We start from the raw sequence: 27,293 nt of genomic DNA, 5'->3' as shown, positions 1-27,293 counted from the left end.
ACCACCCTTGTTTCTTATACCATTTTCACTTCCATCAGCACTAAGAGTAGATGGCCATTTTCAGCCTGTGTCTTCTATTTTAAATATGGGCTGCCATAATCCATATTAGCTAAATTGCATTGTGTGTAGACTAAGGAGTTGTAATCCAAACAGAAAGGGAAATTAGTTTATCCTTTTCCAGTCGTTGTGTAATGTAGTGAAAAGACATGACAACAACGCAACCACAGAAACGCTAAAAGCAATAAACAACGCTATCATTTCCTCCTCCTTCCACAGGTCAGAACCAGAAATGGAAGACAAAGTTTATTGCAAGACATGCACTTGGGTGATTAAAGGCACACACAGAGAGAGAGAGAAAGAGAGAGAGAGAGACAGACAGACAGACAGACAGACATATAATGTAGAGAAGGAGCAATTTGCAGAGGGGTAGCCATGATGATGATGATGATGATGATGATTCACCATAAGGTTGCAGGGCATGTTCAAAGCAATATTAAAAACAATCAAAACAATCAAGAGAATAGCATGGATCCTAAAAACATATATCTCAGGTGTCAAAGGCAGAGTGAAGAGGTGTGTCTTCAGCATATGACAGAAGATATACAATGAAAGTGTCAGAGGAACCTCTGCCAAAATCAAGGCCAAAGAGAGAAACAACAGTTTGGCTCATGGAAGAGACTGAGACCCAGGAGAAGGCCAGAAGGAGGAGGGAGATTATTTTTGCTGACTCCCCTTTTGCCCTGCACCACTTCTCACACTATTCCAGAAGCGCTCCCCCCCCCCATTCTGGAACAGCTTTTTAGGGGCACAGGGGATGCAGGGAGAAGGATGGATCAGGGAATATCCCTCCTTCCTGCAAGAACCTCCCCAGAGAACTCATGGGAACCCCTGGATCCAAGCCAACGCGCCATATCTGAAATACAGCCATTGCATCTCCTTTGCCTGGGAAGACACAGGAATACATCTAGAAACATGGTCTAGAAGCAGCCATAGACAACCCCAATTGGTCTTCTAAAAGGAAAGTTCAACTTTCCATGGGCTTGAAAGGTACCAGACACTTGCAAGGGTTCTACCCACTGCAACCCACACAGATTAACACAAAATGCTGACAGCTGGAGAGATGCACACAGGCAAGCGGTGGAGTGAAGACTGTGTGTTTCAACATATCCTGTTTTGCATTGATTCATTATCAACGCCCTGCAATTATTTATAGGAGTAGATCTCCTGTTCCCTGAAGGGCATTCGCTCCTCCTTGTACTTCACAGACGGTGACACTGTTTTGAGTCAAAAAGGAAGTTTGGCCTTTCTTCAGGCTACCCAGCCAGCCGAAGAGTTCAGGGAGTTGCATTCCAATCCTACAGTGTGTAAGATTCTCCCAAACGTTCAGAGAAATCCTTCGCCTTATACCTCTACTCCAAAAATATGAGCAACTCTGGAGGTACTTTCCATTCAGAAACAAACACACACAAATGGCATTTGCTTGTAAAATATGCACTTCTCTGATGAAGGATGATGTTTCTTTTAATTGAAAAGTGGACTGATTTAAATCTTCATTACTGATAAGTAAAGCTAGACAATAAATGGGGAAAAACATAATTAGGTGAATTGATATGGATGGAATGGCACAAAACTCTAAATGTTTTTTTCAAAACCACCTTGGCAATGAATGAGGACTGTTCCAAAAATTACTTAGAAATGGGTATGACTATGAATTACAGTTAAAGTTCTCATTTTTTTGGTGTATTGTCATTAATGCCATACCAATTTTAGTGCTGAAATGTGGGTTCGGCCACTGATTTCCCTCTAACTTGCGTCGTGGAGAGGGGAAAGGACTATGAAATTGACAGGATGTTACATTGACAGATTCCCTTATGAGATCTGGATGACTAAAAATTAGCTATTTGATTCTGAACTGACCCTGATTGAGCTCAGGTGCATTTGTGACGCTTTCTGCCTAAAACTACAACGAATGATTCCCCGCCTTCAGCTCCAGAACCTTCCAGATGTTGCCAGACTCTGGTTCTCATCTGTGTGGCTAATGAATGGTGAGGGATGAATTGCAGCCATGGAGGAAAGCACAGTGGGTCCCCCTGATGGAGAAAAACATCATTGCCAACTTTAGCCCAGTTGCAAATAATGTCTGTGTTTGGAACCATTTATAACTGCATGGCTAAAAATGGAACCGGGGAGCCCAAAATGTCAACAGCTTTAACCCAGCTAAGCCAACAATTAGATGATTGCTCTGAATGTATAAGTATTTTTCAACTGACGCATCGTGAGATGCATGTAAGACACCCAGTGACGGAGCAATATTGCTGAGGCATCTGTATCCGCACTTACAAAGGCGAGGAAATAAACACATAGCCTACCAATTATGTCCCTTTTACTGACACTTGTACCATAATCACACATCAAGTAGAATCAGGACAATTGCTTCAAAGGCTGCATACACTCAGTATTATATCCAAGTACATCCTTCCTCCAAAGGAATTATGGACATGGCAGCTTATCCCACACAGAGTTACAATCCTCAGCAAACTGCCCAGAAAAATGTGCTTCTATGTGCTTTAAAAGTATAGCGATATACAGCCAAAGACCGTCAAGACAAGGAGGGCTTTCCATTTTTCTGTTTCATGGGTGGGTAGAATAGTATCAGGAAACTTGAATTAGGTTTAGTTTAGACCAGGGTTTCCCAGCCTTGGGTCTTCAGCTGGGTTTTTTTGGACTACAACTCCCATTATCCATAGCTAGCAGGACCAGTGGCCAGGGATGGTGGGAATTGTAGTCCAAAAAACAGCTGAAGACCCACGTTTGGGAAGCTCTGGTTTAGACCATCCATCTGGTTTTCAGAAAGAAGTTGTCAAGAGAAACTTCTAACATAAGGGTAGTCAACATGGTGCCCTTGAGATGTTGTTGTACTCAACTCCCGTAATCCCTGGACATTGGACAAGCCGGCTGGGCCTGATGGGAGGTGGCATCAAAGAACATCTTGAAGGCACACACCTTGACTACCTCTGTCCTTACAAAATGCCACACAGGTGATAAAGGTGAGGAGATTGGATAGATATGCGTGTGGAGACTAGTAAGCAACAAGAACCTGTGCCATTTATGCACATGTTTTAATTAAAAACATCCAAACGATGCATAAGCGATGCCTATGCCAATAAGGGGTGCGGCAGACAAAATAGTTAGGCATATTCATTTGCAATTTTGGAATGCCGAATCTGAATAATTGCTTTCTTTCATCTGATCCCCTGTAATGCATTCCCAAATGATTGCTCTTTCAGTCCTTGTCATCGGTTTCCAGGGTGATAGCAGCTCTGGAAAACTGGGAGCAAGTTGATACGAAGGGATAAAGAGGGAAGCCTGCATACTGCCTTGAGAGATTACAGACAGCTAGGAAAGAGTGGCAGGTACGTGCGGCAGTTGTGAGAAAGTGGTTGGTGACTGCAGTGCGGGGTACAAATGTGAGAGAGTTGTAGGGTGAAATGAGTTAGAGAGAAAAATAAGATTTAAGAGCCTAGGGTGGGGCACAGTTGTCCTCTCCCCTTGCTCCTGTTGTGTGAAAGGCCAATTTGTAAGGCAACAAACACACCATACAATTAAAGCACATCTAAAGCACACGTCTCTCTCCCCCCCCCCGAATCCTAAGAACTGCAGTTTACTCTTCAGAGAGCTACAATCCCTAGCACCTTTATCAAACTACAGTTCCCAGAATCCTTTGGGCAGTGGCGGAGGAAGCCTCTCAGGCACCTGGGGCAGGGTGAACTGCCCATAGTGGCAGGGCGCACAGCGCAGCGCTCATAGGGGCTAGGGACAGGGCACGGTGCCCCCATAGGGACGGGCAGAGGTAGAGCTAGCGGCGGCAGCGCACGTCCCAGGGGTGTGTGCCAGCGGCAAGGAGCGTCCCATGGGGGATACCGCCTATTGTGAAGTCAGCCCCCTCAGGGATGACACCTGGGGTGTAATGCCCCCACATTGCTCCGCCTCTGCCTGGGGGGCGGGGAATCAAGGGCTTAAAATGTATGGTATGTTTGGTTAAGAGTCAGGAATGGCCTCAGGAATCTGTACAGTGGTACCTCGGGTTACATACGCTTCAGGTTACAGACTCCGCCAACCCAGAAATAGTACCTCAGGTTAAGAACTTTGCTTCAGGATGAGAACAGAAATTGTGCTCTGGCAGTGCGGCAGCAGCAGGAGGCCCCATTAGCTAAAGTGGTGCTTCAGGTTAAGAACAGTTTCAGGTTAAGAACGGACCTCCGGAACGAATTAAGTACTTAACCCGACGTACCACTGTACTGTATTTAACACTCCCCTCTACTCCCTACCTCCCTCCATTCCCATCACCAATTCCCCCCCCCCGACATAATAGTACCATGGTAAAATTAGAATCAGCACAGGAGGAGGTGCTAATGACAACATGAAAAACAAAGTTTAGCCCATCTAATATTTACTTCCAATCTGCAGCAGCAGGTCTGCAATGGAATGATACATTGCAAATATCCATTTGCCTGGAGGGAGAGGGGGAAAATGCTGAAGTCTGAAGTCCTCTTTAACACCTAATATAGTGGAAAGAAGTGGTAGTATTCCAAGGTTGGAGAATGTGCTGTACCCCTTTAGATTGCAGGTGGGGTCATGTTTTTTAATGATCCCATGCATAAACAAGGTCAACACACATAAAAAGCAATACATCACGGAGTGAGCAGAGTTAGCGCCTTTCCATCCGATGTGTTAGTTTTTATTTCCTATCAGTATTTGTGTGTGGGTGACATTAAAAAGATGGAAATCCATGCTATGCAAATAGCAGTCACCTGAAGTGGTACAGTCCATTCAGTTATTTCATTCTGCTACCTATGTGGACTGGGCCTTATTCTGCAAAGACAAAGAGCAAGCAGCTTGTCAAACCAGTTTTATCCTTCGTTTGGGAAAGATATTTGGTGATCTATGTTTGTTTGTTTGTTTGTTTGTTGAGTTTTCCTGTCTTATCCTGAGGGCAGGATGCAACCAAGTTGATCAAGTTTCATTCTCCAAATGCCCCTCTGAAGTAGCCTAGACTAGGAAAGTAACAATTTGCTCTGAGCCACCTAGGAACTTTAATAGTTTTACATGGCTTTTAGCCGGGAGCCATGTGACAAAAGCGGATTACCTGGTTCTCTGCAACTCCCATAATTATTAGACCAAAAACTTGGTGATGCATGCCAATGATTTTCCCCACTGGTATCCACAAATTATCCCACAAAAGCCTGTGCCTGTGTTACACGGTTCTCTTGCCATGTTCAAAGTGTTGAATCCTGAGCCTTTTAAGCCAGTAGCAGATTGCAGGGCATTGGACTGGATGACCCTTCCAATTCTATTATTCTATTATTCTTGGGTGATGGAAACAGCTCCTGCCTGCTACCCTGGGGACCTGCTGCCAATCGCAGCAGGTAATTAGATGCATCAGTGATCTGACTCAGTAGAAGGCTTCCTATGTCCAAATATAGATGCTCACTCTAAACTAGAAATAATTATACAGGGTAGCTGGAAAAGTCTTACTCAAAGTTGACCCATTAAGCCCATTGCTTGCAATGAGTCTACTTTGAGTATGACTTGGATACCACCCATAGTTGTCTTCAGCCCGCTAGAATGGAAATAACCAGTAGCTGGAAAGCAACTCAGCTGCCTACACTTAATCAGTACCCAATCATTATGTAAATTGGCTTTGACAGACAAGTTAATTCAACTAGTACATGTAGCCAATGGCTTTGCACAGGGAGATTCCTTCACAGAAGTTGGAACCCATTAATTTCACATGCTAACAAAGAGTATTCAGCTACGGTGGACTTTCTACCGAAAACCATTTTCTACAAGAAGAAGGAGGAGGAGGAGGAGGAGGATTATTTGATATCCCGCTTTATCACTACCCTAAGGAGTCTCAAATTGGCTAACAATCTCCTTTTCCCTTCCTCCCCCACAACAAACACTCTGTGAGGTGAGTGAGGCTGAGAGACTTCAGAGAAGTGTGACTGGCCCAAGGTCACCCAGCAGCTGCATGTAGAGGAGCGGGGAAGTGAACCCGGTTCACCAGATTACGAATCTACCGCTCTTAACCACTACACCACACTGGCTTATTCCCAAGCAAATCTGTTGAGAATCGCAGCAACAGAAGCAAGCCACATTTTTTTCTTTTAGGCATGGTGGTGGTGCCATGATTTAGGTGAGCTTACAGTGCGAAACAGCACGTGCTCAGGCTATTTCTGCTTTTTTAAAGAAGAAAAGAAAATCAGGACTGTCAAACTGGATCATGTTTGTTTGTTGCTCTACACTGTAGCAGCAGTGTAGCAGCAGCTGTCATTCACGGAGTGTTGCTGGACAGAAGATAAATGTTGGGACTGAGCTCCACAAAGAAGGACACCCCATCCCAAGCTGTAGGACTATTAAGTCCGGGGTCTAAAAATTGTCTGGCTGCACCACTCTGTTCTGCTTTTTAGGGAAGCTCTCTTTCACATCTTCAGAAGAAACCGTGAATGAGAAACCGTGACTGTTGAAAAATCTCTCCCAGGGAGGTGGTTTCAGCGAATGAGATATCTATGACACAGGTAGGGATGGGCTAATATGTCAAATTCAGTTTCTCATTTTCCCAGCCTTGAGTTCACTTCTCCACAATTCTACCTCAGTCAGTGATTTTTTTTACATAAAAAAAATCCTAAAGAAAATTAATCGGTGTTTCTTCCTTATACATGCAATTCTGTGTGTAATTTTGCCAAACATACCTGCAAAGCCATATCCACTAATACAATGTTTTTATTTGTCATTTCCAGAAATATGTGCATTTATATCCTCTGTGTTTTGGGACAATTACTTGGCTAGAGAACCTCCTTGCAAAATTTGGAGCAGTGCAAATTTGAAAGGATGGCTGTGTCTCAGGGGGCATATTGTGGTACCTCAGGTTAAATACTTAATTCGTTCTGGAGGTCCGTGCTTAACCTGAAACTGTTCTTAACCTGAAGCACCACTTTAGCTAATGGGGCCTCCTGATGCTGCTGCCGTGCTGCCGGAGCACGATTTTTGTTCTCATCCTGAAGCAAAGTTCTTAACCTGAAGCACTATTTCTGGGTTAGTGGAGTCTGTAACCTGAAGCGTATGTGTCAGGGAACTGCCATCGGAGCCAGAGGGAGAGGGAGGGCTCCAGAGGGATTCTGGAGAGCGTCCCGGGAGGGAGAGAAGCAGCCCATCTTCTGGGGAAGGAAATCAGCGTAGCACCAGTGGAGAAGGGGGGCAGATGGGGGAATCGGCGAGGTAGCTCCATGTCTCCTCGCCGGAGACCAGCGGAGAGAGCACGGGTCCTCCACTGCCCACACCCTCCCTGCGCAGAAGGCTTCCGCGCAGGAAGAGTAGGCGGAGACTAGGCGTCAAAGAGCTTCTTTGCTGGAAGAAGTTCAAGAAACGCCCACTGACGGATTCTGCCAGCGATTGAGACAGGCATGGGTGAGTGGCTGTCCGGACAGAAAGAGTCCACCCAGGTAACCCAGCCAGGTGTGGTGCCGATTTACGCACGAGCAACCCCTAGAACCATTACAGTATGTAACCTGAAGCGTATGTAACCCGGGGTACCACTGTATTGTTGCAGAAAGCACGACTTAGGTAATTTCAGCATTAAATGGGAAGTGGGTGGAATTTGTCCCCCATCCCTAGAGACAGGTATCAAATCTGGTTGTGATGTGCAAGCATGAGAGTTAAACAGAACTTTTCCTCAGGCTGATTGGACAAAAGTGGCTGCTTGTCATGTATAATGAGAATGCGGTTGGTTGCAAGCGCCATAAGGTTTTACCATTTGCTTTCATCCAGACTGGCAGGATTTGTTCACGAGCATTTTCAGACATTATTTACTGCGTTGGCATGCAAGGTGATTATAGCTTATAGCTGTGGCCCAGGGAGGACCCAAGGGCTTGGAGGACTCTGGCACGACATCACAATTCGCTGCCAAGTATAGAATGTGTGTTGGCAAGCTCTGCTATAAAGATTTATTGCCACGAGGCTGAGAAAGCTGGGGAACCCACAAGTGGAGAAAGCCATGTGAAGGTTATGCTTATCTCCCAAAATATGCCTTAGATGCTGTCTGCCACAACCATGCAAAATGCCAGTGGAAAAGGCTCTCGGGTGTTAGGAATTCAGTTTGAAGGAGAAGACCAAACTGGTTTGGATTTTGAAATTTGGAACTACGTGCCTAGAAACCTCATTTTAGGCATCAAACAGGGGAGACTGCTGCTGCATTCATAGATACCATAGAATCATAGAGTTGGATGGGACCCTGAGGATCATCTAGTCCAACCCCCTGCAATGCAGGAATATGCAGCTGTCCCATACGGGGATCGAACCAGCAACCTTGGCATTATCAGCATCATGCTCTAACAAACTGAGCTATCCAGACTATAAGTTCCCGCTTGTTAGTAACATGGCTTAAATAATGCGGAGTCAGGGGCCTCTTACCCATAGATGCTAGTGGTGCGGGGCACCAGCATGCCAAGTTCTGGAGGGCACCAGGGAAGAGGCGGAGGCTGGATGTGACACCTCCCAGCATCAGCTCGCCGCCCTTGCCTGCCTCCGCCATGCTGCACCGAAGCAGCGCCGCACCCGGAGCCTCCGTCTGCCGTGGCCACCGCAGCATGAAGTGGCCAGCTGAGCCAGGAGGTGCCACGTCCAGCCTCCACCTCTTCCCTGCTGGAGAAGCCGCCCTCCAGCCGCTGCCCGCCTCCTCCAGCCCTGCCGGCAGCGCCATCCTCCCTAAAAAAAGATGGACAATTCTGGGAAGGGGGGGGTTGTTTGGCGTTGGAGGGAACTTTGCGCCACGACGCTGGATATGCTTAAGATGGCCCTGTGTGGAGTCCAGAGAGAAAAGCCTTGATAATGCTTAACTGAGGAAAACAGATATAAGCAGTGCAATTCTGAGGAGAAAGGAAGAGGAAATATTTGCCTTTCTTTACTTCCGACCTTGTACGTGGAAGGTGGGCATTCAACGAAACATACGGAATAAAAACTCTCTCAGACTTACACAGCCAGTCAGGGCACATGCAATGTCTGTCAACATCATGCCATTCTGTCTAGTTGCTAAGGAGCACCTCCACCCACCCATCCCTTCTTCACTAACAGAGTTAACCCTTGAGTTGCAAAGATAATGATCTCTGCTGTGCACTTTTGGCGCTGCTTCCAAGCTTCCCATTAGGCATCTGGGCCAGTGTAAGAACAGGATTCTGGGCTAGAAGAGCCATTGGCCTGATCCATATGTTCTTAGTGGTGAAATCAATGAAGGCAGAAAGGGAATGACAAATCATTCCTGACCTTGGGGTTCTTCCACGTGCAGAGCAATCATGAAGGCAAACTAGAAGGCAATCAGAAGTGGGTGGAGAAGGAAGAGAGATATTGCTAGATACAGAGGCCTGGGTGGAGTGCAGAGACAGGGAGGAATAGACGATCAAATTAGGTCACTCTGTAGGCAGGGTGGCGGTACACCTCTGCTTAAAAGCAAGGACTAGCTTCACTTAAGTGTGCCTTTCAAATCTCTAATGCCTATATTTTATTCCTCCTCTTGTAAAGCCCCAAGCCTTCATCCTGGTACCATGGCAACTTTAACCAACTCTTGACGATGCCAGCTGGTTTACTATCTCAAGTTGTAATTGTAGTGGATGCATCAGTTTAATTGTTACTTTGTGGGCATCGTGTGTGATTGTATACAATGGAAAGAGGGAGACATGCCTCCGGAGAAGCCTCCTTCCCAGGCTGCTCTCCATCTCAGGTAGTGATGTGTTGTTGTTTTTTTAAGGTTGCAATTTGAACACCCCCATCATCTCAGAATAGCTTCGTTGTGCTTCTATAGGCCTGGTTCACACACAACATTAAAAACAGACAGTGCTTTAATACACACGAGCATAGTGCTGATACACATAATTATTTCTATCTGTGGTTTAATGCAATGCTTGAACTTTTAGGGGTTAACATCCACTTTCAAATAACTCCATATCCTTGTTCTGCTGCCCATTATTGCAGTCATTTATGTGCCTCCATCCAGGAAGTTATTCTCTTTAGGATGTTACTTGCTTGTGGACTGCAGGGCATACAGTTATGTGACTGACAGGATGTGAATGAGGTGTGCTTCCAGTGATAATATAAATAAGGCCCCAGAGCAGGGGTGGGAAACTGGATCCAGTCAGCAGGCCCTGATCCTAATTTCCCCCATGCCTCATGGGCCAAGTTAACCCACCTGCCAATCACTTGATGACACTGGTGCTAGGTGACTTGTTTTAATCTTCTGGAGTGTGCAGCATTTTGAAACATCAGCAAACAGCTGGTGGTCTGCAAGGACCATAGGCGCTGACTCCATGGGGCCTGAGGGGGCCCGAGCCCCCTCAAAAATTCGTTTGGGGGCTCCGCCCCCCCAATAATTTAAGAAAATTATTACCGTAAATTTCGCTCTGTGCGTGTTATTGAGCGAATGTGTGGTCCCTGGAGCTGACTCTCCGGAGCGCAGGGGCTTTCCTGCATTCTGCCTCAGGGTCTTACTGCCCACCCGCTTCTGTTGCTGCGTTTGCTCAAACTCAACAAAGAGCAGGGAATCCCCTGCCCTCCTGGCAAGCAGAAGGTTAAGGAAAGGATCGAGTCCTTCCTTCTAATTCTTTCCTAGTCACACTGCGTGCAGGCTCCAGGTGGGAGAGAGAGAGAGAGAGGGCTGGCTTGGGGGGGGGGACTTTTGCCTTCCTTTCCTCCCCCCCACCCCGTTAAACTCCTCGCCTGCATTCTTAGCCAGCTGCTTCTCCGCACACCCCTCTTGTGCTTCTTGTCCCTTCTGTGTTTTTCCTTCCCTCCCAATTTAAAACGTGGTGACAAAGCACGGATCCACATGGATCCTCAGGATTTTTGCATCGGGTCACCCCAAATTCACCATCAGATCACATTACATGTCCATGGCTACAGTCTGTACCAAAAAAATCACGCACCCACTGTTGCCTGGGGCTGCAATGGTGCAAAAACGTGGTTACAAAGCACGGATCCACATGGATCCTCAGGATTTTTGCACCATCAGATCACATAGCATGTTCATGGCTACATCTTGCACCAAAAAAATCACGCACCCACTGTTGCCTAGGGTCACAGTGGTGCAAAAACGTGGTTACAAAGCACGGATCCACATGGATCCTCAGGATTTTTGCTTTGGGCTACTCCAAACTCACTGTCAGATATTAAAAATCTTTATAAAATAGAGAATTAAATACATACAGAATGTTAAATTTTCAGTTTCGAAATATTAGTACTAGTTTAGTACTGTATTTCTATATTACAATAGTACTGTATTAGTTATTTTCAAATACTTAAATATTTTTAGGGTGTAAGACCCAATTAAAGCCCGTTATTTACATACAGTATTACAGTATTTACATACAGTATTAGGCATACTGTATTAACTTTATTAACTGTATTAAAGCATTAACTTTGAGATATTATTTTTATTTAATGAACCCTCAGCCTTATTCAAAGTAAGCTTAAATTAGCTATTTCACTTATTAATCAAAGTGCTATTACCGTGCGACAGCAATATTTTATGTTTTATTCTTTTAGTGATAGTTTAGGATTTATTTAAATATCATTTCAGTCTTTTCAGAGCTATATATTCACTGCTCTGTAATAGTCTATAAGCATAATTGTTACTGTAAATTAAATTAGCTTTTTACGAAAATACCGTGCCTGTTTATGTTTTGTTTCTTTTTTCAAGGCCAAAAAGTGTTTCAGGCTTGTCAAGTTTCCCGGAGTGTGGAGTTATAGAGAGTCGAGTTTTCGGGGTTCTAATGTTGATCATATGACTCTAAAATACTTTAAAAAAACTTTAAAACTCACTAATTTTCATCTAAAATTTAGAAAACTTCCCGGGGCAGGACCCCGGTATGGGCCCCCCCAATATTTTTTATAAGTCGGCGCCCCTGGCAAGGACTGGTTGTTGGAGCTGCACAAGGCACTATGGGGAGGCCTTTCCAGGTGCCCCTTTTTGGCCTAGTCGTGTTTTTACCTGTCCCACCCCTGGAAGTCGTAGTTGCTCCCGAGGGCCCCACCACTGTCCTAAAGTTTTAAGATTCGTGACAACTACATGCACTTAGTACAAGCACTAAGTACAGTGGTACCTCGTGTTAAGAACTTAATTCGTTCAGGAGGTCCGTTCTTAACCTGAAACTGTTTGTAACCTAAGGTACCACTTTAGCTAATGGAGCCTCCCACTGCTGCCATGCCGCCACCACACAATTTCTGTTCTCATCCTGAAGCAAAGTTCTTGACCCAAGGTACAATTTCTGGGTTAGCGGAGTCTGTAACCTGAACCTGTAACCCAAGGTACCACTGTATATTATTCAGAATCAACTCATGTCTGGTCTCGTTTCTAAATAATGTATTGGAGACTGCATTCATTGTGGGAAGAAGGCTCAACGATGGCTGGGAAGAGCTGCCAGTCTTAGCCTCAGGCCCTTCTCCCTGGACATATTTTGGCTAACATAGATGTCTGCAAGGAGAAAGCCAATGTATGGACCAATGGACCATTTCAAATGACGTTCATCAGTCATTGCGGCTGAGCTGCCAAACCTGCAGAGGACAAAAGCACCGTAGGGGTGGGACTTAAAGCTTACTGGGAGGGAGAAGGGCGAGGTTGATTTGGTGCAAAGGCACCAGCAGAACCAACCCGACACACCCAAGAGTGTGTTTGCACGGCACAGATTTCTCTGCCGCCTCTCCCTCCAGGTAAGTCATGGAGGTGCCACCGCCTTGCTGACCACTAGTAGGAGGAAAGCTGCCACTGAGCAATAGCAGCTTAAAAACAAACAAACTTAAGTTTTTTAAAAGTCTTCTTAGCTGCCATGTCTGACCACAGCAGTGGCACAGGCCTAGAGAGGTGGTGGTGAAGGTGGCTGTGCTGCTGCTGCAAAGTGTCTGGGAAATTGCAGTCAATTCTAGCTATGCATGAAGGGGTTAAGACCACAGAGCTAGATTCCTAGACTCAACTAGGTCACGCCCCCTCTTTTCTGATGAGGGAGTGAAGCCTTCTCTTCCTGTTCCCTCTCTCCCCATGCCACATACCACACCAGGGAGGACATGTCTAAGCAAGCTCCAAGCGCAGAGCACGTTTTTTGAAGCGATTTCTCTATATTTTCTACCAAAGAGTATTCTGCCTGTGTGCTCTTTGCTGCTGCTTCGATAAATGCACAAATCAGACCTTTGGGGCATTTTGTAAGTAAAGTATTTTAAACTTACTTAGCAGCAGTGCTTTTTTTCTAGGGGGGACACAGGGGTATGCATACCCATAAACATTTTGGGAATCTAAGTTTGGCCTCATTGAGGGGCAGTATTTCAATTTGAGTAGGAAAATGAGAGTACCCCTTAAGATTTTTTTAGAAAAAAAGCACTGCTTAGCAGTGTGTGGTCTGTTCATTGAGGGGGGCGTTAAAAGAGGGGAGCGCTGGATGCAACTAAACAGGACAAAAGGGTCTAACAACCTATATTCCTAAAGCTATACTGCTGTTTGACTGGGGGCTCTCTCCTGCTGGGGGGCAAGTTTATCTTGTGTTTTGAACCCAGGCACCCAGATGATTCTCGTGTTATTTACCCCATACATGTGTGTCACAGGGACTCATATTTCCCTTCCACAAAGCGAAGGCTTGGCAGTGGGGGGCCTATCTGCCAGACTATGCCAAGTCTGGCACCGGCCCTTTGTTTCTGTTCCTGGAGAGAATTCTTAACCATTACTTCTTGGTTCTTCTCTTTGCCTTTTCTGTTCTGCAATTAGTAGGATTCCCCTAACATACGTAGGTAGGCCAAGACAGTTCCTACACACCATGACATCAAGCGTTACTCTAGCACTTAGCCAATAGCCCTTAAATTTCTATGGCTGGTACCCAGAAAATGCCATGTTCCAAAATGCTAACTCAGCCATACTTTCTTGGCACATGTAGTCACTTCGGTTGTCAATGCAATTCCACTGGTCTCTCCTCCTAAGAATTCTCTTGCCACAACCATCAACACCATGTTTGGAAAGGGTATGAGCTTTAGAGTGCAATGGGGTTATATTATACTTGCAGCTGCAAAGCCCAGCTTGCTGCGGTGACGCTGGTCAGGGACTATTGGCACCGCCAATGGGGAGCAGTGTCCTCTAGTGTCCCTGGTCTGCAACTGCAGGCACACAGCTCAGGGAAGGAAGAGAAGAGATGTCTTCATAATCAACCCCACACCCCTTTTGCTTTGAAGAAGGAAACCTGCTCCTTCTTCCAATGCAATTGGGGCAGTTCTGTTTGGACACGTTGAACGGCTGTTCCCTGCAACCCTCAGGTTTGGTTTGCAGTTAAGGTTGCCAGCTCTGCGGGTAAAATATTCTCACTGGGGTGAAGGAGGACAGCAGAGAAACCAGGGAGTGGTGGACTAGCTTATCAGGATGTGCAGATTCTGCAAGGCTTCTGTGCAAATTGAGGGGAAGACACTCCCTGGAGCTCCTTTGAGAGGAGGCATGGATAGAAATGTAATCAATAAAAATAAAGACTTGAGCATTTTAAGGAAAAAGTTGTTTTTATTTCACTTCACAACTCCTGATTTTGACTTGTGATTTTGACTTGCGTGAGGTGTCAGGGAGGTGTCTTGCAGACGGGTAATTTTGCAATGTATTTGAACTTTGAGAAATTCCAGTTGCTCTCGTGACTATTGAATTATATTCTTCCTCTCCAGACCGGTTTTCTGTTTCAACACTTTATTGCTAAAACACATAAATACAACCATGTCATTCTGTAGCTATTTCATTTAAAGTTGTTGTTATTATTATTAATATTATTATTATTATTATTTAACCTATAGCAGGATTCTTAAAAAGAAAAAGAAAAAAAAGACAACCTACATATCCCTTATTGCTGAAATTCTTTCCTGGTAACATTTTACTAACAATCCAACTTCCTTTGTATGGAATGACACAGCTAATGACCTAATCTTGAGATCATTTATGTGAACCAAAGCCTCAGTTCTAGCTGTTGTTGGCATCTGTCTGCCTCGGGAGACAATGCTAAATACTTCCATCTCATATTAAGAGCAATGGGCAAAAGACAAGTTGCCTATCTACCTGCCAGTTCATTTAAATTTGACATTATACATCAGTTGCTTGAGGAGCTGAACAGTGTGAATTTGTTTATCACGAGCACAATGTGGTTATTGTTTATTGGAATTGTCAAGGTAAAATGAAAACGTTGCCACCTACAATCACATTCAGGACTCCATTTACTATGAGGCATATTCTTAGGTTAAGTGAAAGTTTGTTCACTTTCTGGAGCCTCAAGTGGCGTGTAATAAATTTAAGTCTCGTGCATATAATCTTCTGGCGCCCCTTCCTTTATATGGTTCCCTTGGGTTTGGGAAAGCTTCCCTGGGATTGCACAGAAAATCCATCAAATGCAACCCATAATACAAATTGTCTCTGCAATATTCAAAGAGTAGGTATAAAAGACTATCATACTTTGAGATTCATCTTTGTATAATAAGAGCTGATATTTACCACTCAGCATCTGTTTCTGTTGTTGGAAGAAGTATCTATCCCCTGAGAGAGAGAAATACAAAATCAGAAATTACTTTGCCAAGTGTGAATTATGTAAGTTCACCCTTAAATGTGCATGAAATTGAATTTCTCTCATACACGTAGTTCTTACGCCTTTGTCCATGCAAGGCTACAAGCATATATACAACTCATCCCTTGCATTGTCAAACTGATCTCCCTCCTCTGCTTGTTTCCTCTAATCCCCTTCCTTTCTGTGTGTCTTGTATTATTAATTATTATTATTATTATTATTATTATTATTATTATTATTATTATTATTAAAATTTGTATACCGCCTTTCATCCGAAGATCCCAGGATGGTTCAGAACAGAAAATTAGGTTAGCAAGCCTGAGAACAAGCCTTGCATTTGTTTGTTTGCTACTGAAGTGGGTCACTTTGGCAGACAATGTTTGTTAGAAAAGCAGGATAAAGATATAAGAAAACAAACAACAACTGATGAACACTTTTGGATTGCCTTGAAGAAGTAACAGGACCGAGGCGCTAACTGACTCTCATCATTTGCTTCTGAAATTGGCCTTTAAGGAAAACTTGGTTGCTGACAAGGGCATTAGAGGGACAGAATCATATATATATATAACTTTGTCAGGTAGTAAATCATAATAAAACTTAAGAGAAAGGGAACATACCGGAGGACAAGCGTTGGGGTTGCCTTGATATTGTGAGCCACCCTAAAGAAGACAAACGGAGTGGGGAAGGGAGGAAAACACATTAAAATAGTTCTTGTCAGTTGAATTTCAGAAATCTAGTGTTCAGAATCTTTTGGGGGCACTCAAAATAAGCGGAGATTAGGTTTTAGCAGTAACGTTACAAAGGAGTATGTAAAAAATGGATTGTTAACAGGTGAAATGTAAAGTTATAATATACTAAGATAAAGGATTAAGATAAAAACAAAGAGGGAAAGGATTTGCTGACTTAACTAACTGAACTGGAATACAAAAAAGGGAGGTGTGAGGAGGTCAGGGAAACAAGTAAATGAAAGATAAGACATGGAAAAATTGGTTTGTTTTTAATTGTTTTTATTTTTCTGTATTTTGTATCTTTTGTTTCTTTTTTCTCTCTTTTCTTATTTTTGTAATCTTTTTTGAAACTTTAATAAATATCATTTTAAAAAAATAAAATAAGCGGAGATTATTTTGGCTCACAGGAATTTAAAAGAAAATTTAGAAATGTGTGGAAACCCAGGGCACAAACAGCCAAAATGTTTTCTTGCACACGAGCAAACTCCCTTGAAAGGAATGGGAGATGTGCAACAGTGCAATGGAGTTTGTGAAGGAGAACTTTCTAGTGAGCTGATGTCCTATGTTGTCTCAGCACCAATGGACTTTTTCTGATCATGCATTATATTTTGATCCAAATGAAAATGTCTAAAGATCTGCACGCCATCTGTTTCTGGCATAGGTCCCCTGTGCCCTTCCAGTATTCTGTCAGCACATTTGCTGCCATGTTTTGCATTTGTGCACTTCCTTATGGGAATTTTCAGATCCTTTCTCCCAGTTAAAGTGCCTGAAAATCAGTGCATCATCCATTCATCATACACTGGGAAGAAACAGCTAAAGGAAACAACCCCTACCTGGCCATAGGTGCTTTGTGAAGAAGAAGACGATGAATAAGATGATGATGATGACGATGATGATGACGACGGCGGTGACGCTTGGCCCTGTAAAGCAGCACAAAATCAATAATCACACACAAATGCTACCATCTTCTCTTATTTGAGTGGAAAATGCACAATAATTTCTATGACGGAGGTAGAGTTGCAAATGCTGTTGGCTGCTCAAGAGATTGCTTGTTTGAAATTCTAAATAATGCACCACGCTATTTCTGCATATTCTATTTCGTGGCCTTTTCCCAAAACTCTGGGGAATTTGCCACACCAAAATGTGTTTGGGCTTCTTCTCTTCTTAGATTCCAATCACTTGAGCAGCTTTCAACTTGCTTCCCCAATGTTTATTGCTGTCTAGAGGGACACTATTGTGCAACAGCATAGCAATAGCAGTGGGGAAAGAGGGAACCCAGAACATTTATACCATGAAAAGTTGTAGGATTTCAGCAGGACATGCACCAAATGGAAACAAAACAGCATATTTGCCCCCAAACATTGGCAGGTGCAAACAGTATTCAAAGCAGAATCATGTAAAGCTAACCCAATAGCATCAGTTGCACAAAGCATCATGAATGCACTAGAACAAGGTCATCTTCAGGAGCTTTTATCCATTATATCTGCATTTATTTAGACCCCAAAACTAGATGTTCCATTGACATATGTCTTTTATGTGAATAGAATGGAAATCTTACCTGGTTGCAGGGATTGCTGTCATATGTAATCCCCTGTTTAAAATGAATGTTGATTCTTGTTATTGTTAGGTTTGCATTTTTTAAAGCATTTATCATTTTTTTAAGTTCCTTAAAGTCCTGGATTATTGATCTGAGCACATCTGTACTTAAAACCAGCACCACTATGTATGCAGACACATGACTAGAGTGCCCTTCATACACTCTCTCTCTCTCTCTCTCTCTCTCTCTCTCTCTCTCTCTCTCTCTCTCTCTCACACACACACACACACACCCATGCAAAAACACAAGCACCCCCTTCCCCCCCTCTCTTGCCTTAGAAAGCAGAGAGTATTTCAGTGATACATTCAATATACAGTGGTACTTCAGTTTTTGAACATCTCAGAAGTCTAACGTTATGGTTTTCGAACGCCAAAAACCTGGAAGTAAATGCTTCCGTTTTCGAATGTTTTCGAACGGCTTCCACTGAGTGTCGCCCCCCCCCCAATTTTCTCTATTAAGTTTGCAGACCGGCCTTTGCACCCTTTTTGAATGTTTCAGAATATATTTCAGAATGTTTCAGAACTTGAACAGTCCTCTGGAACGGATTACGTCCGAAAACCGAGGTACCACTGTATATGAAACACATGGCAAGAATTGCACTCATTCTCATATTGTTGACATGTAGACAAAGCCTCAAAGGGGATGTTGCCAGGCCAGGATAAAGGTTAAGATAATAGCACTTCCTTCCATGGAAAAGCAATTCTACACCAGCAATGGTCCAAGAATAATTTATATCTAAAGATCTGCTGTGTGCAAATATTTGTATATTACCAATTCTAGTACTGTTTGCTATAACAAGGAATTGCAGACCTTCCCTATTGTATACTTTACGTTTTGCTCACATCTTCTCTTTCTCAACAAATTGTTCTATTGTCAGACAACCGATACTGAGATCGCTTCCAAAATATTGTCAAATAAAAGAATATACCTTGCCACAGGGACTGCCACCGGTTGAATAAGATCCACCCTGCTTTAAAAACAAAGAAATAAAAAAATGTACTATCGCCTTCAAAGTAATATATTTTCTACACACATTCCCTCCGTTTGTGTTTTGTTTGCTGTTGTTTTCTTGCGGTCTATAATTGTTTTAACACTCTTTCCCAGAATTTTTTTTATTTAAAAAAAATCACTTCAAAACAATAAAATACTTCCACCATTCACATGTTAGGCCTGAGATAAAGTGACTGGCCTGGAGTCACACACAGATTTCACAGATCTGAGTCCAAAACTGTTTAAACCACTACACAACCTGGATAGCTCAGTCGGTTAGAGCATGGTGCCAATACTACCAAGGTTGCAAGTTCGATCCCTGTGTGGGACAGCTACGTATTCCTGCACTGCAGGGAGTTGGACTAGATAACCCTCAGGGTTCCTTCCAACTATACAATTGTATGATTCCACATGCATATATACCTGTTTGCCAGAGGAGCTGCTACCCTGTGAGCTTGAAGACTGGCCCTGTGAAGAAAAGCAGGCAATGACCATTAAGGATCTTGTGCAGGAGGGCTAGCACAGGCCAATTTCTTTGCCCAATCCCTACAAAGCCGGGGTTGGCAAAGCAGCTTACATCGAGCAGTTAGCCTGTCCTTATTGTACAGCCACTATCAGCAGCTCATTCTGATGTCCAGGGAGAAAAATTTACCAAGAGCACAGAATGGGATGTGGGTAGTGGCTCCTTGGAAGACACTTTCCCCATAAATTTCAGGAGACATAGAGTATCTCCATGCTGTTAACTTTTCCTTCCTTCCGATATCATTGCTGCTAAGCTACAATTGCTGTGTTGTACAGCTTGCGTCCTTTGCCCCTTCCCCAATAGACTCTACTCTCTACCAAGGAACCACCACCTCCACTTCTTCTCTAGAAGGAGGCCTACAAGGTCATCCAACCATCTTAGGAACTCCAGTCCAGATTTGTGAGGGGTTTTCTCCTTAGCTTTTTCTTCTCCCAAAGATATCCTACAAGGCAGCAGAGGTTTAAGATCAGAGTTTTCTTTCTCCCAGATGGGGTACCTTCCCAGGTTAATGAGCCCCATCTGCTCCTCACATTTGATATGAAGTATATATGTGTTTGTATGTACCTGTATGCCAACAGAGCTACCGCCCTGTGATCCTGAAGGCTGACCCCCCTGTGAAGAAAAACAAGACATCAACCTTGCTGCTGTGAGTTAATATTTTTGAGATAAAGTCAATGTTAAGTTGTGGGTGAACATATCAGACGACACAGCGATTCTTCAAACAGCTCTTGTTTATTCACAGGCCAGGACAGAACTGAACTGAAGGGCTCAATCAGCCTGCTTATATAGAGCTCCAGTACCACGTTACTGTAACAACTTTCTAAAACTATCCAATCACTGAACATCACTTTCTATCCTTCATTTGCATAACTATCTACAGTATCCCCCTGCTGGCCCAGGGTGAGAACTTCAGTACATAACAGTCAACATTTGCTATAAAGTGTATAATATATAAGTATATACCTGTATGCTAACAGAGCTACCGCCCTGTGATCCTGAAGGCTGACCCCCCTGTGAAGAAAAACAAGACATCAACCTTGCTGCTGTGAGTTAACATTTTTGAGATAAAGTCGACATTTGCTATAAAGTGCATAATATATATGTATATACCTGTATGCTAACAGAGCTACCGCCCTGTGATCCTGAAGGCCGACCCTCCTGTGAAGAAAAACAAGACATCAGCCACGCTATTGTTAGTTGTTCTTTTTGCCTTCCCTTCAAATGTGGCCCTCAAGGTTGGGCTACATTAAAATCCAGCCCTCAGGCTGAAAGATCCTTGCTTTAAAGAGGTACCTAGGCACACACAAAAACCCTGTCCCCATGTGTCTGAAATCTGGCAGCACTGATATCTTCAGAAGGAGTTACTCAGCTTAAAAGGTTCATACAAGTCTGATGAAAACTGAAGCATTTATTTTCCTCCTCATAGGTGATGGATCGATCAGTCAAGCAAGGTTCAGAAAACAAGGTAAGGCAACCCTCCTCCAAGGATCCGTGAGGAAGTACAATTTCAGTACATGCCACCGAGCTAACACTACCCAGGTCGACAAAGCAGGTGCCAAGGGTTGTGTGTGTGTATTTTCTTTGCATAACCCTAATAGTTACCTGGATGGTAACACGGACAGTTTCTGATGAGCCACCCTGAGGTTTCAAACCCTGTAGAGAAAGAATGATGAGGGTTATTTAAGTTGCTTTCCTATAAAAATCACACACAAAATTATTATTCCAGTTCAGGTCACACAACTCTATCCTGTCTTAGAGGACATACCAGCCAGGAAGCTGGGATCTTAGCGTCTCTCCAACAAGAACAGAACAGCAACAGGAAATTCCAGACTCCACCCAGATACAACTGAGATCAATGTCACTTAGGGGATTGTCTACACTTCCACTGCAGTCCTAACCATGGCTACTCAGAAGTAAACACCTCTGAATTCGATGAGGCTTGTTCCCTGGAAAGCAGGATGCTTTACCTGAGAGTTAACCCCACCAAATTAAATGGGACTCTGCTCTACAGAATTACACTGTGGAAGGACTTTATTATTGGGTACACAGAGAACCACTGTTGGCATCTGCCACAGAAGGAAAGACCCAATTTATTTGGGGGCATTAGCAGCCTTGCTTGTCCCTATTAGCCATACTATTGCCAACCAATCTAAGAGCGGCATTATCAGGAAAGTAGCCAACATTTAAATAGAATGGTGAATGTGTATATCTATATACCTGTGTGCCGCCGAAGGAGCTGGTACTCTGCGAGTTTGAAAGCTGGTTCTGTTACAAAGAAAAACAGACATCAACAAGGCTATTCTTGACCAAAATTTTTGGCAGTTAGAATTTTATTTCGGAAAAGCAAGCAACATTTTATATAAACCTTACTACTATATAATGAAAACAGATGCCCTTGATTAAAAAGGGCAATCCAAAATGGAAACATTTACTTTAGAGTAAGGATCGGAGAGAAACTCAAAAAAGTTCACATTTAAAGGCAAATTTATCAAATTCACGTTTTCCTGAACAGGAGAAGCAAAACACAGCTGTGTTTCAAAATCTGCAATTGACCAAATTTTGAAATGCAGTTCTCTAACCCAACAGTGTTTACAAAAATGCATATATGACGAGAGTATGCATAAATATGAAAATATTTTACATAATATATAATATATAATATATAAAAATGTATTGGGGGAAATGTATTTGTTAAAACATGTACATTAGTCAAAAGTGCATATGAAAATGTGTTTCTGAGGAGAAATTGGCTCTAAAATTCTGATGAATTCTCAAGAGGAATTTAAAAAAAGATAAATTGCAATTTGCTGCAGAAATGTGGAGAACTAAATTTAAGGTGGGGAAAATGAGCAAATAAGAGGATCAAAATTGAAAGCTCTTTCCATCCCTATTTCAGAGTTTATTTACAAAATGGGGGGGGGCAAAACAAGGATACAATATTTATTAACGTATTTAAAACTATGAACACCATCCAGTCAAATCCAAGGTAATGTGGAATGGAGGTGCTTACCTGATTACAAATCTTGACATTATAGGCGGGCGAAGTCTGTAAAAGAGTAAAGGAATTACTTCATTGAGAAACAGGTTGTCTGAACACAACCTTTAAGACATCAAAACAATAAATGTTTCTAGATCCTGTGCGGATTCGAAAGCTCCAATTTGTGGGCTCTGGAGGTGGTATGTTGCCATCACAAATATGCTGCTTCTACTCTAGAGGTGGGGAGTGAATTTGCCACAATCCTCCTTCCCTGTAAAATGGCCTGAAGTGGATTGTCCCAGGGGAGGATAGGGGGTTGGTACATATATTGCCATCATGACTAGTAGCCAGTAATAACCTTTCCCTCCATTTCCCACCATTAAACCCCATTTTGGTAACCATCGCACCATCTGTAGCAACTTCCATAGTTTGACTATGCTCTATGAAGGAGCGTTTCCTTTTGCCTGTTCTGAACCTTCTTTGGATGACAGTCTTTTATCAGGTTTTGTTTTTTAAAAAAAAATTCCAGGCCACTGCATAAGCACACCACGTAGGGGGGGAAATAGTAATATTATAATAAAACATAAATATAAACAAGTTATGGTGGAGACGAATCACTCACCTTATCACAAGCCAGACTACCTTTCCCACCCTGTGAAAACAAAATCAAGAAATCAGGGAGCTGGCTGCTTATGTGCCTGTTTCAATGTAACATACTTCACATTTATAGTATATTCCTATTTCTCCTCTTCAACACATTGGCTAATAGATGTAGCCAAAAACTGCGGCCCCCTTTTCAACCCAGCCACCCCCACTGCATTTTGGTGAAGCTTCTGTTCTAAGACGCAGAAGTAAAACAGAAATAAGATTACAGCCAGGACTGGCTTACTACAATGCCCATAACTGGGAAACTTTATTTCCCCCATGCCAAATTTCCTTTGTCACTGAACAATAGTTACCTCCTGTACGGTAATACGAACAGTTTCCGATGAACCACCTTGAGGTCTGGGACCCTGTAGAGAAAGAATGATGAGGGTGGGACGAGTTAGAAAGGGGTTGTTGTTAAAAAAAAATTAAAATGATACACAGAGTGACTTCCAAGTAGTAAAATCATCCAAATTACAGTCAAATATGAAAACTTAAAAGAAATCATGCAGTGGCGCTGTAGAATTACCTTGTAAACGAGCTTCACCAAAAAAACAACAAAACTGTTTGCCCATCATCACAGAAAGGAGTTGATAAGATCAAAAGGGGAAATATACATTTCATAAAACAGTGTTGCCGATAACACGAACACAGCAGCATTGGGACGGGATGAAGAAAGACTTCTTACCTGGGAATAGATTATTCCACCAGCGTTAGCAATTTTCTGAAAGAAAATTGGAACCATTTAATTTGGCTATGATGCAGCTAGTGGAAAAGCCAGTAAAGCATATGAGCAAGTAATCTGAACCCTTGTCTACTCCTGGTCATCTATAGCCGTGGTTTTTAAACTGTGTTGCAGAGAACCTTAGACAAGGAAGCTTGATGAGAATCTGCTAAGAGAGCTCCAAGTTCCTTGCAGTGGATCGGCAAGGATCCCCACTCCCGATTGTTTTTAAAACGTAATCATGAAAATGCTTTTTATTCTTCTTCATTAGGCTGCCAATATGAAGGATGGTGGAAAGCTGGGGTGGGGAGAACCAGGAGCTGGATTTTTCTGTGACAGGATCATGAGTATCGTTCTGCTATTAAAAACAAACTTCTGGGCACGTGATCAGAGGCCAAGCATAGGAAGCTGCCTTATACTGAGCCAATCCATTGGTCCATCTAGCCCGGACTGGCAGCAGCTTTCCAGGGTTTCCAGCCTTAGCAGGAGTTGTTTTGGAGTGAAACTAGGACCTTCGGCATGATTGTAGGTTCAAGCCGCACGTTGGGCAAAAGATTCCTGCATTGCAGGGGGTCGTATCAGTTGACCCTTGGGGTCCCTTCCAACTCTACAGTCCAAAGCCTCCCCCTCCCCCTGCTTCAGATCCGGATCCTGAATTTTCCCAGGAGCAGGAGGACATTATAGATTTGGAACAGTGGTTTGCAGAGGGGCCTAGTTCAGAAGGCAGAAGCTGGGAAGAAACACTGGAAGAGAGATGGTTAACAGATTCACAGTCTCTGGACAGCATTCCTCCTCTCAGCCCAAGGTCAAGAAGAGCTCAGAAAGTGGCAGAACAGAAAGCACAGAGGGTACAAGCTCAGATTACAAGACATAGGAGTGACATAGATTAATAGGAATGGAAGGGGGTGTGATCCTTAATTGGGAGCACCACCATTTCTAGGAGATATGTTCTTTGTTCTCTTGCTGTGATTATTAAAGTTTCTAACTGGTAAGAAAACTCATGTTCTTCTGTTCTGCTTATCTACGGCCGTGGGGGGAGGAAGCCAATTCCCTGAAGCCTGACATAGACACTATTTTGCACCACAGCCACAAGGGTGTGTTGGGTGCGTTCCAGATGGCACTTACAGCCCATTCAGAGCAATGGTGATGCCTCATAGACCTGCCCAGCAACCTGTAGGAACTCCAGGAACCTAAAACACTTCCCCAAAACTTCTGCATTCATGCAGAGGTCCCTCAGCAGGCAAGTCTTTACAGAAACGATTCCTTGAAGCTAGAAAAGTTTGTAAGCTCCTGCCCACAGAAACCACTCACAACACAGAAAATGACTACAGAGGTAAGGGACTTTTCCAGAGAAACTGGATACTTATAGAGCTCATCTCAGCTGATGAAAAGGAAGCTGAGGGTTATGCAGTTAGATTGGGTTGGGAGGTAAACAGCATAAGATTTGCTCTCATACAAATATCTATACAAATGAGATGTTTTGCTTACCGATGGATAAGTAGAATCACGCTATCAGGAGATGGAAAAGCAAAGAGACATAATGGTGTTATTCACTTGCAAAAGGGTTCCTTACAGAAAACATCAAGGATGGAAAAATTAAATGAAAACATAGCATGCAACCTCAATATAGGTTCCTTTTATTGTGCCAACTCTGTAGAAACAATTTGATCCCAAGCACTTAACCCTCCTGCTGCCTGTGACCGATGTCCCTACTATCTGTCCTTAAGATGTTTTCCCCCCTTCAGTTTTAGGTAGGAATGGGAGAGAAATTAGATATAGTTTTAATTTTATTGAAGGAGTACCTAATTTGTACTTCTGGAACCAATATGGAAACTGAGACACAGCTATCCTTTGAAATGTGTAAGTCTGAATTTTGCAATGCAGTTCAGCCAAAGTGTACAACAATGCAAATATTAGGGCAGAAGAGTACATAAAAATGGATGTGAAAGTAGCATACAAAATGCATTGTTTTAGGGAAAACAGCTTCAAAAATGTGTGTATTAGGGGAAACTGCATGCAAAAAAAGGGTGTTTGTTTTTAATAATTCGCATGAAAATTCTGATCAATTTTGATGGGGATTTCTTTATTTGAAAAATGACAAACTGGTGTGGAAATGCAAAGAACTGAATTGAAATATGAGAAACTGAGAGAAATGGAAATGGGCAGATTCATTCATCTGTATATCTGATCCCAAAAGTAGGCTAGCTTGGAGAAAAATGTTCAGGGTAGGAGTGAGTCAGGAGAGTCAAATAGCAGATGGGGAAAGTGTTCAGCTCTCTTTCTCCACACACCTGTTTTACTCAGCACAGCTGAGTATAAACTAGGAAAGGAGAACCAGGTGTAGCCAACCAGGTGTCACGAGCCTCAAACTGCCATGAGCTAATATGACTAATGGTCAGGGATGCTGGGAGTTGTAGTTCTATAACATCTGGGGAGCCCCAGGTGTCCCCATCATTAGCTTGATGGACCCTAACTTCTACTAGGTCAGGGCTCAGTTTGATTTGTGATACACAGTTCTGTTTTGAGATCGTTTTTGATCCAGTTTTTTAAAGGTTACCTTAACTGAACATTATTTGCATTTTTATTGTAACCTGCTTAGAGATTTTAATTACATTAAATGGTACAATTTAAATCACACAAACAAACAAACAAACAAACAAATGCAGCACAGAATAATGTTTACCTCAGGTGGGAAAGGTTTGCTCTCTGGGTAGGTCACAACCTGTTAATGAGAAAAAAGTAGTGAATTTTTTTATTAAGTGTTGGTGGTTTACCCTGCTTTTTGAACAAAGAAACTAAAAAGGTCTTCAAAATACTCAGAAAGAGAGGAGATGTAGCACTGCAGATTCACGTTCTATATACTAATGGCATACAGCGAGGAAGTTCAGGAAATAATCTCCTATTTCCCAGTTTTAATTTTCTCGCAAGAAGATCTGGCATTTCCCCCAAAAGATGGTATTTTGTGGGTAATGACAGCCCTTTGCTATTACCAATGTTAAGAGCACCAAGAGGTCCTTTTGTAGATTCTAAGAGGCTAAAACGGATGGACACACGATCTCTTAAAGAAAAGACTACTGCAACCGATTTCCTCACAGCAAAACATGTATAAAACTTTGGCTTGCTGAAGCAAGGATCAATCAATGTTTGCCAGCCTTTAAAATTTTATTGGAAAGGAAGAAAAAACCACCTACATACCTTCACTTTGCTGGTGGAAACCGACTGTAAGATACAGAATATAAATGTTAGTTAAAATCGCTTGAAATACCATGCATCAACTCATCAGCAAAGCAGATTTGCACCTAGATCTTGAGCATGGTTTGCTCCCTGTCAAGATCGCAACTCAGCACACATCCTGGTGCAATCTACTTTTTTGAAGATGTAAATTGAGTCATTAAACTTTGGAGAAAGTTTATACTTGTAAAATAAATAATAATATGGAAAGTGTTCTTACCTGGCCATATGAAGACTGACTGCCGGAAGCAGCTGCATTCTGTAAACAAA

The 27,293-nt window shown here is 42.9% G+C and overlaps 1 protein-coding gene across 8 annotated transcripts in view; it reads right to left on the bottom strand.

Annotated features, from left to right (window-relative positions):
- Positions 1-14,595: 14,595 nt before the first annotated feature.
- The window catches only part of LOC309372433 (uncharacterized protein), a 30,210-nt gene continuing 17,512 nt past the window's right edge, over positions 14,596-27,293 (bottom strand). Inside the window, exons 11-30 of one of the 8 annotated variants that reach the window (XM_081916041.1) lie at positions 27,244-27,282; positions 26,988-27,011; positions 26,476-26,514; positions 25,281-25,301; positions 23,757-23,792; positions 23,383-23,436; positions 23,046-23,075; positions 22,457-22,492; positions 21,664-21,711; positions 21,049-21,099; positions 20,557-20,604; positions 20,410-20,457; positions 20,011-20,058; positions 19,347-19,391; positions 18,862-18,903; positions 17,895-17,927; positions 17,170-17,256; positions 16,226-16,267; positions 15,500-15,580; positions 14,596-14,752 (exon numbers count right to left, since the gene is read on the bottom strand). In XM_081916041.1, coding sequence (XP_081772167.1) covers positions 15,542-15,580; positions 16,226-16,267; positions 17,170-17,256; positions 17,895-17,927; positions 18,862-18,903; positions 19,347-19,391; positions 20,011-20,058; positions 20,410-20,457; positions 20,557-20,604; positions 21,049-21,099; positions 21,664-21,711; positions 22,457-22,492; positions 23,046-23,075; positions 23,383-23,436; positions 23,757-23,792; positions 25,281-25,301; positions 26,476-26,514; positions 26,988-27,011; positions 27,244-27,282 — 810 coding nt within the window. In that variant the 3' untranslated portion in view covers positions 14,596-14,752; positions 15,500-15,541. The remainder of the gene's footprint in view (positions 14,753-15,499; positions 15,581-16,225; positions 16,268-17,169; positions 17,257-17,894; positions 17,928-18,861; positions 18,904-19,346; positions 19,392-20,010; positions 20,059-20,409; positions 20,458-20,556; positions 20,605-21,048; positions 21,100-21,663; positions 21,712-22,456; positions 22,493-23,045; positions 23,076-23,382; positions 23,437-23,756; positions 23,793-25,280; positions 25,302-26,475; positions 26,515-26,987; positions 27,012-27,243; positions 27,283-27,293) is intronic. The other 7 variants (XM_081916040.1, XM_081916042.1, XM_081916044.1 and 4 more) reach the window with 7 other exon arrangements.

This window comes from Podarcis melisellensis (assembly GCF_964234715.1).
Source record: "Podarcis melisellensis genome assembly, chromosome: 6".
In the NCBI taxonomy this organism is placed as follows: Eukaryota; Metazoa; Chordata; class Lepidosauria; order Squamata; family Lacertidae; genus Podarcis; species Podarcis melisellensis.
The sequence above is the reverse complement of the archived record's forward strand: the minus strand, read 5'-3'. Positions and strand labels throughout refer to the sequence as shown.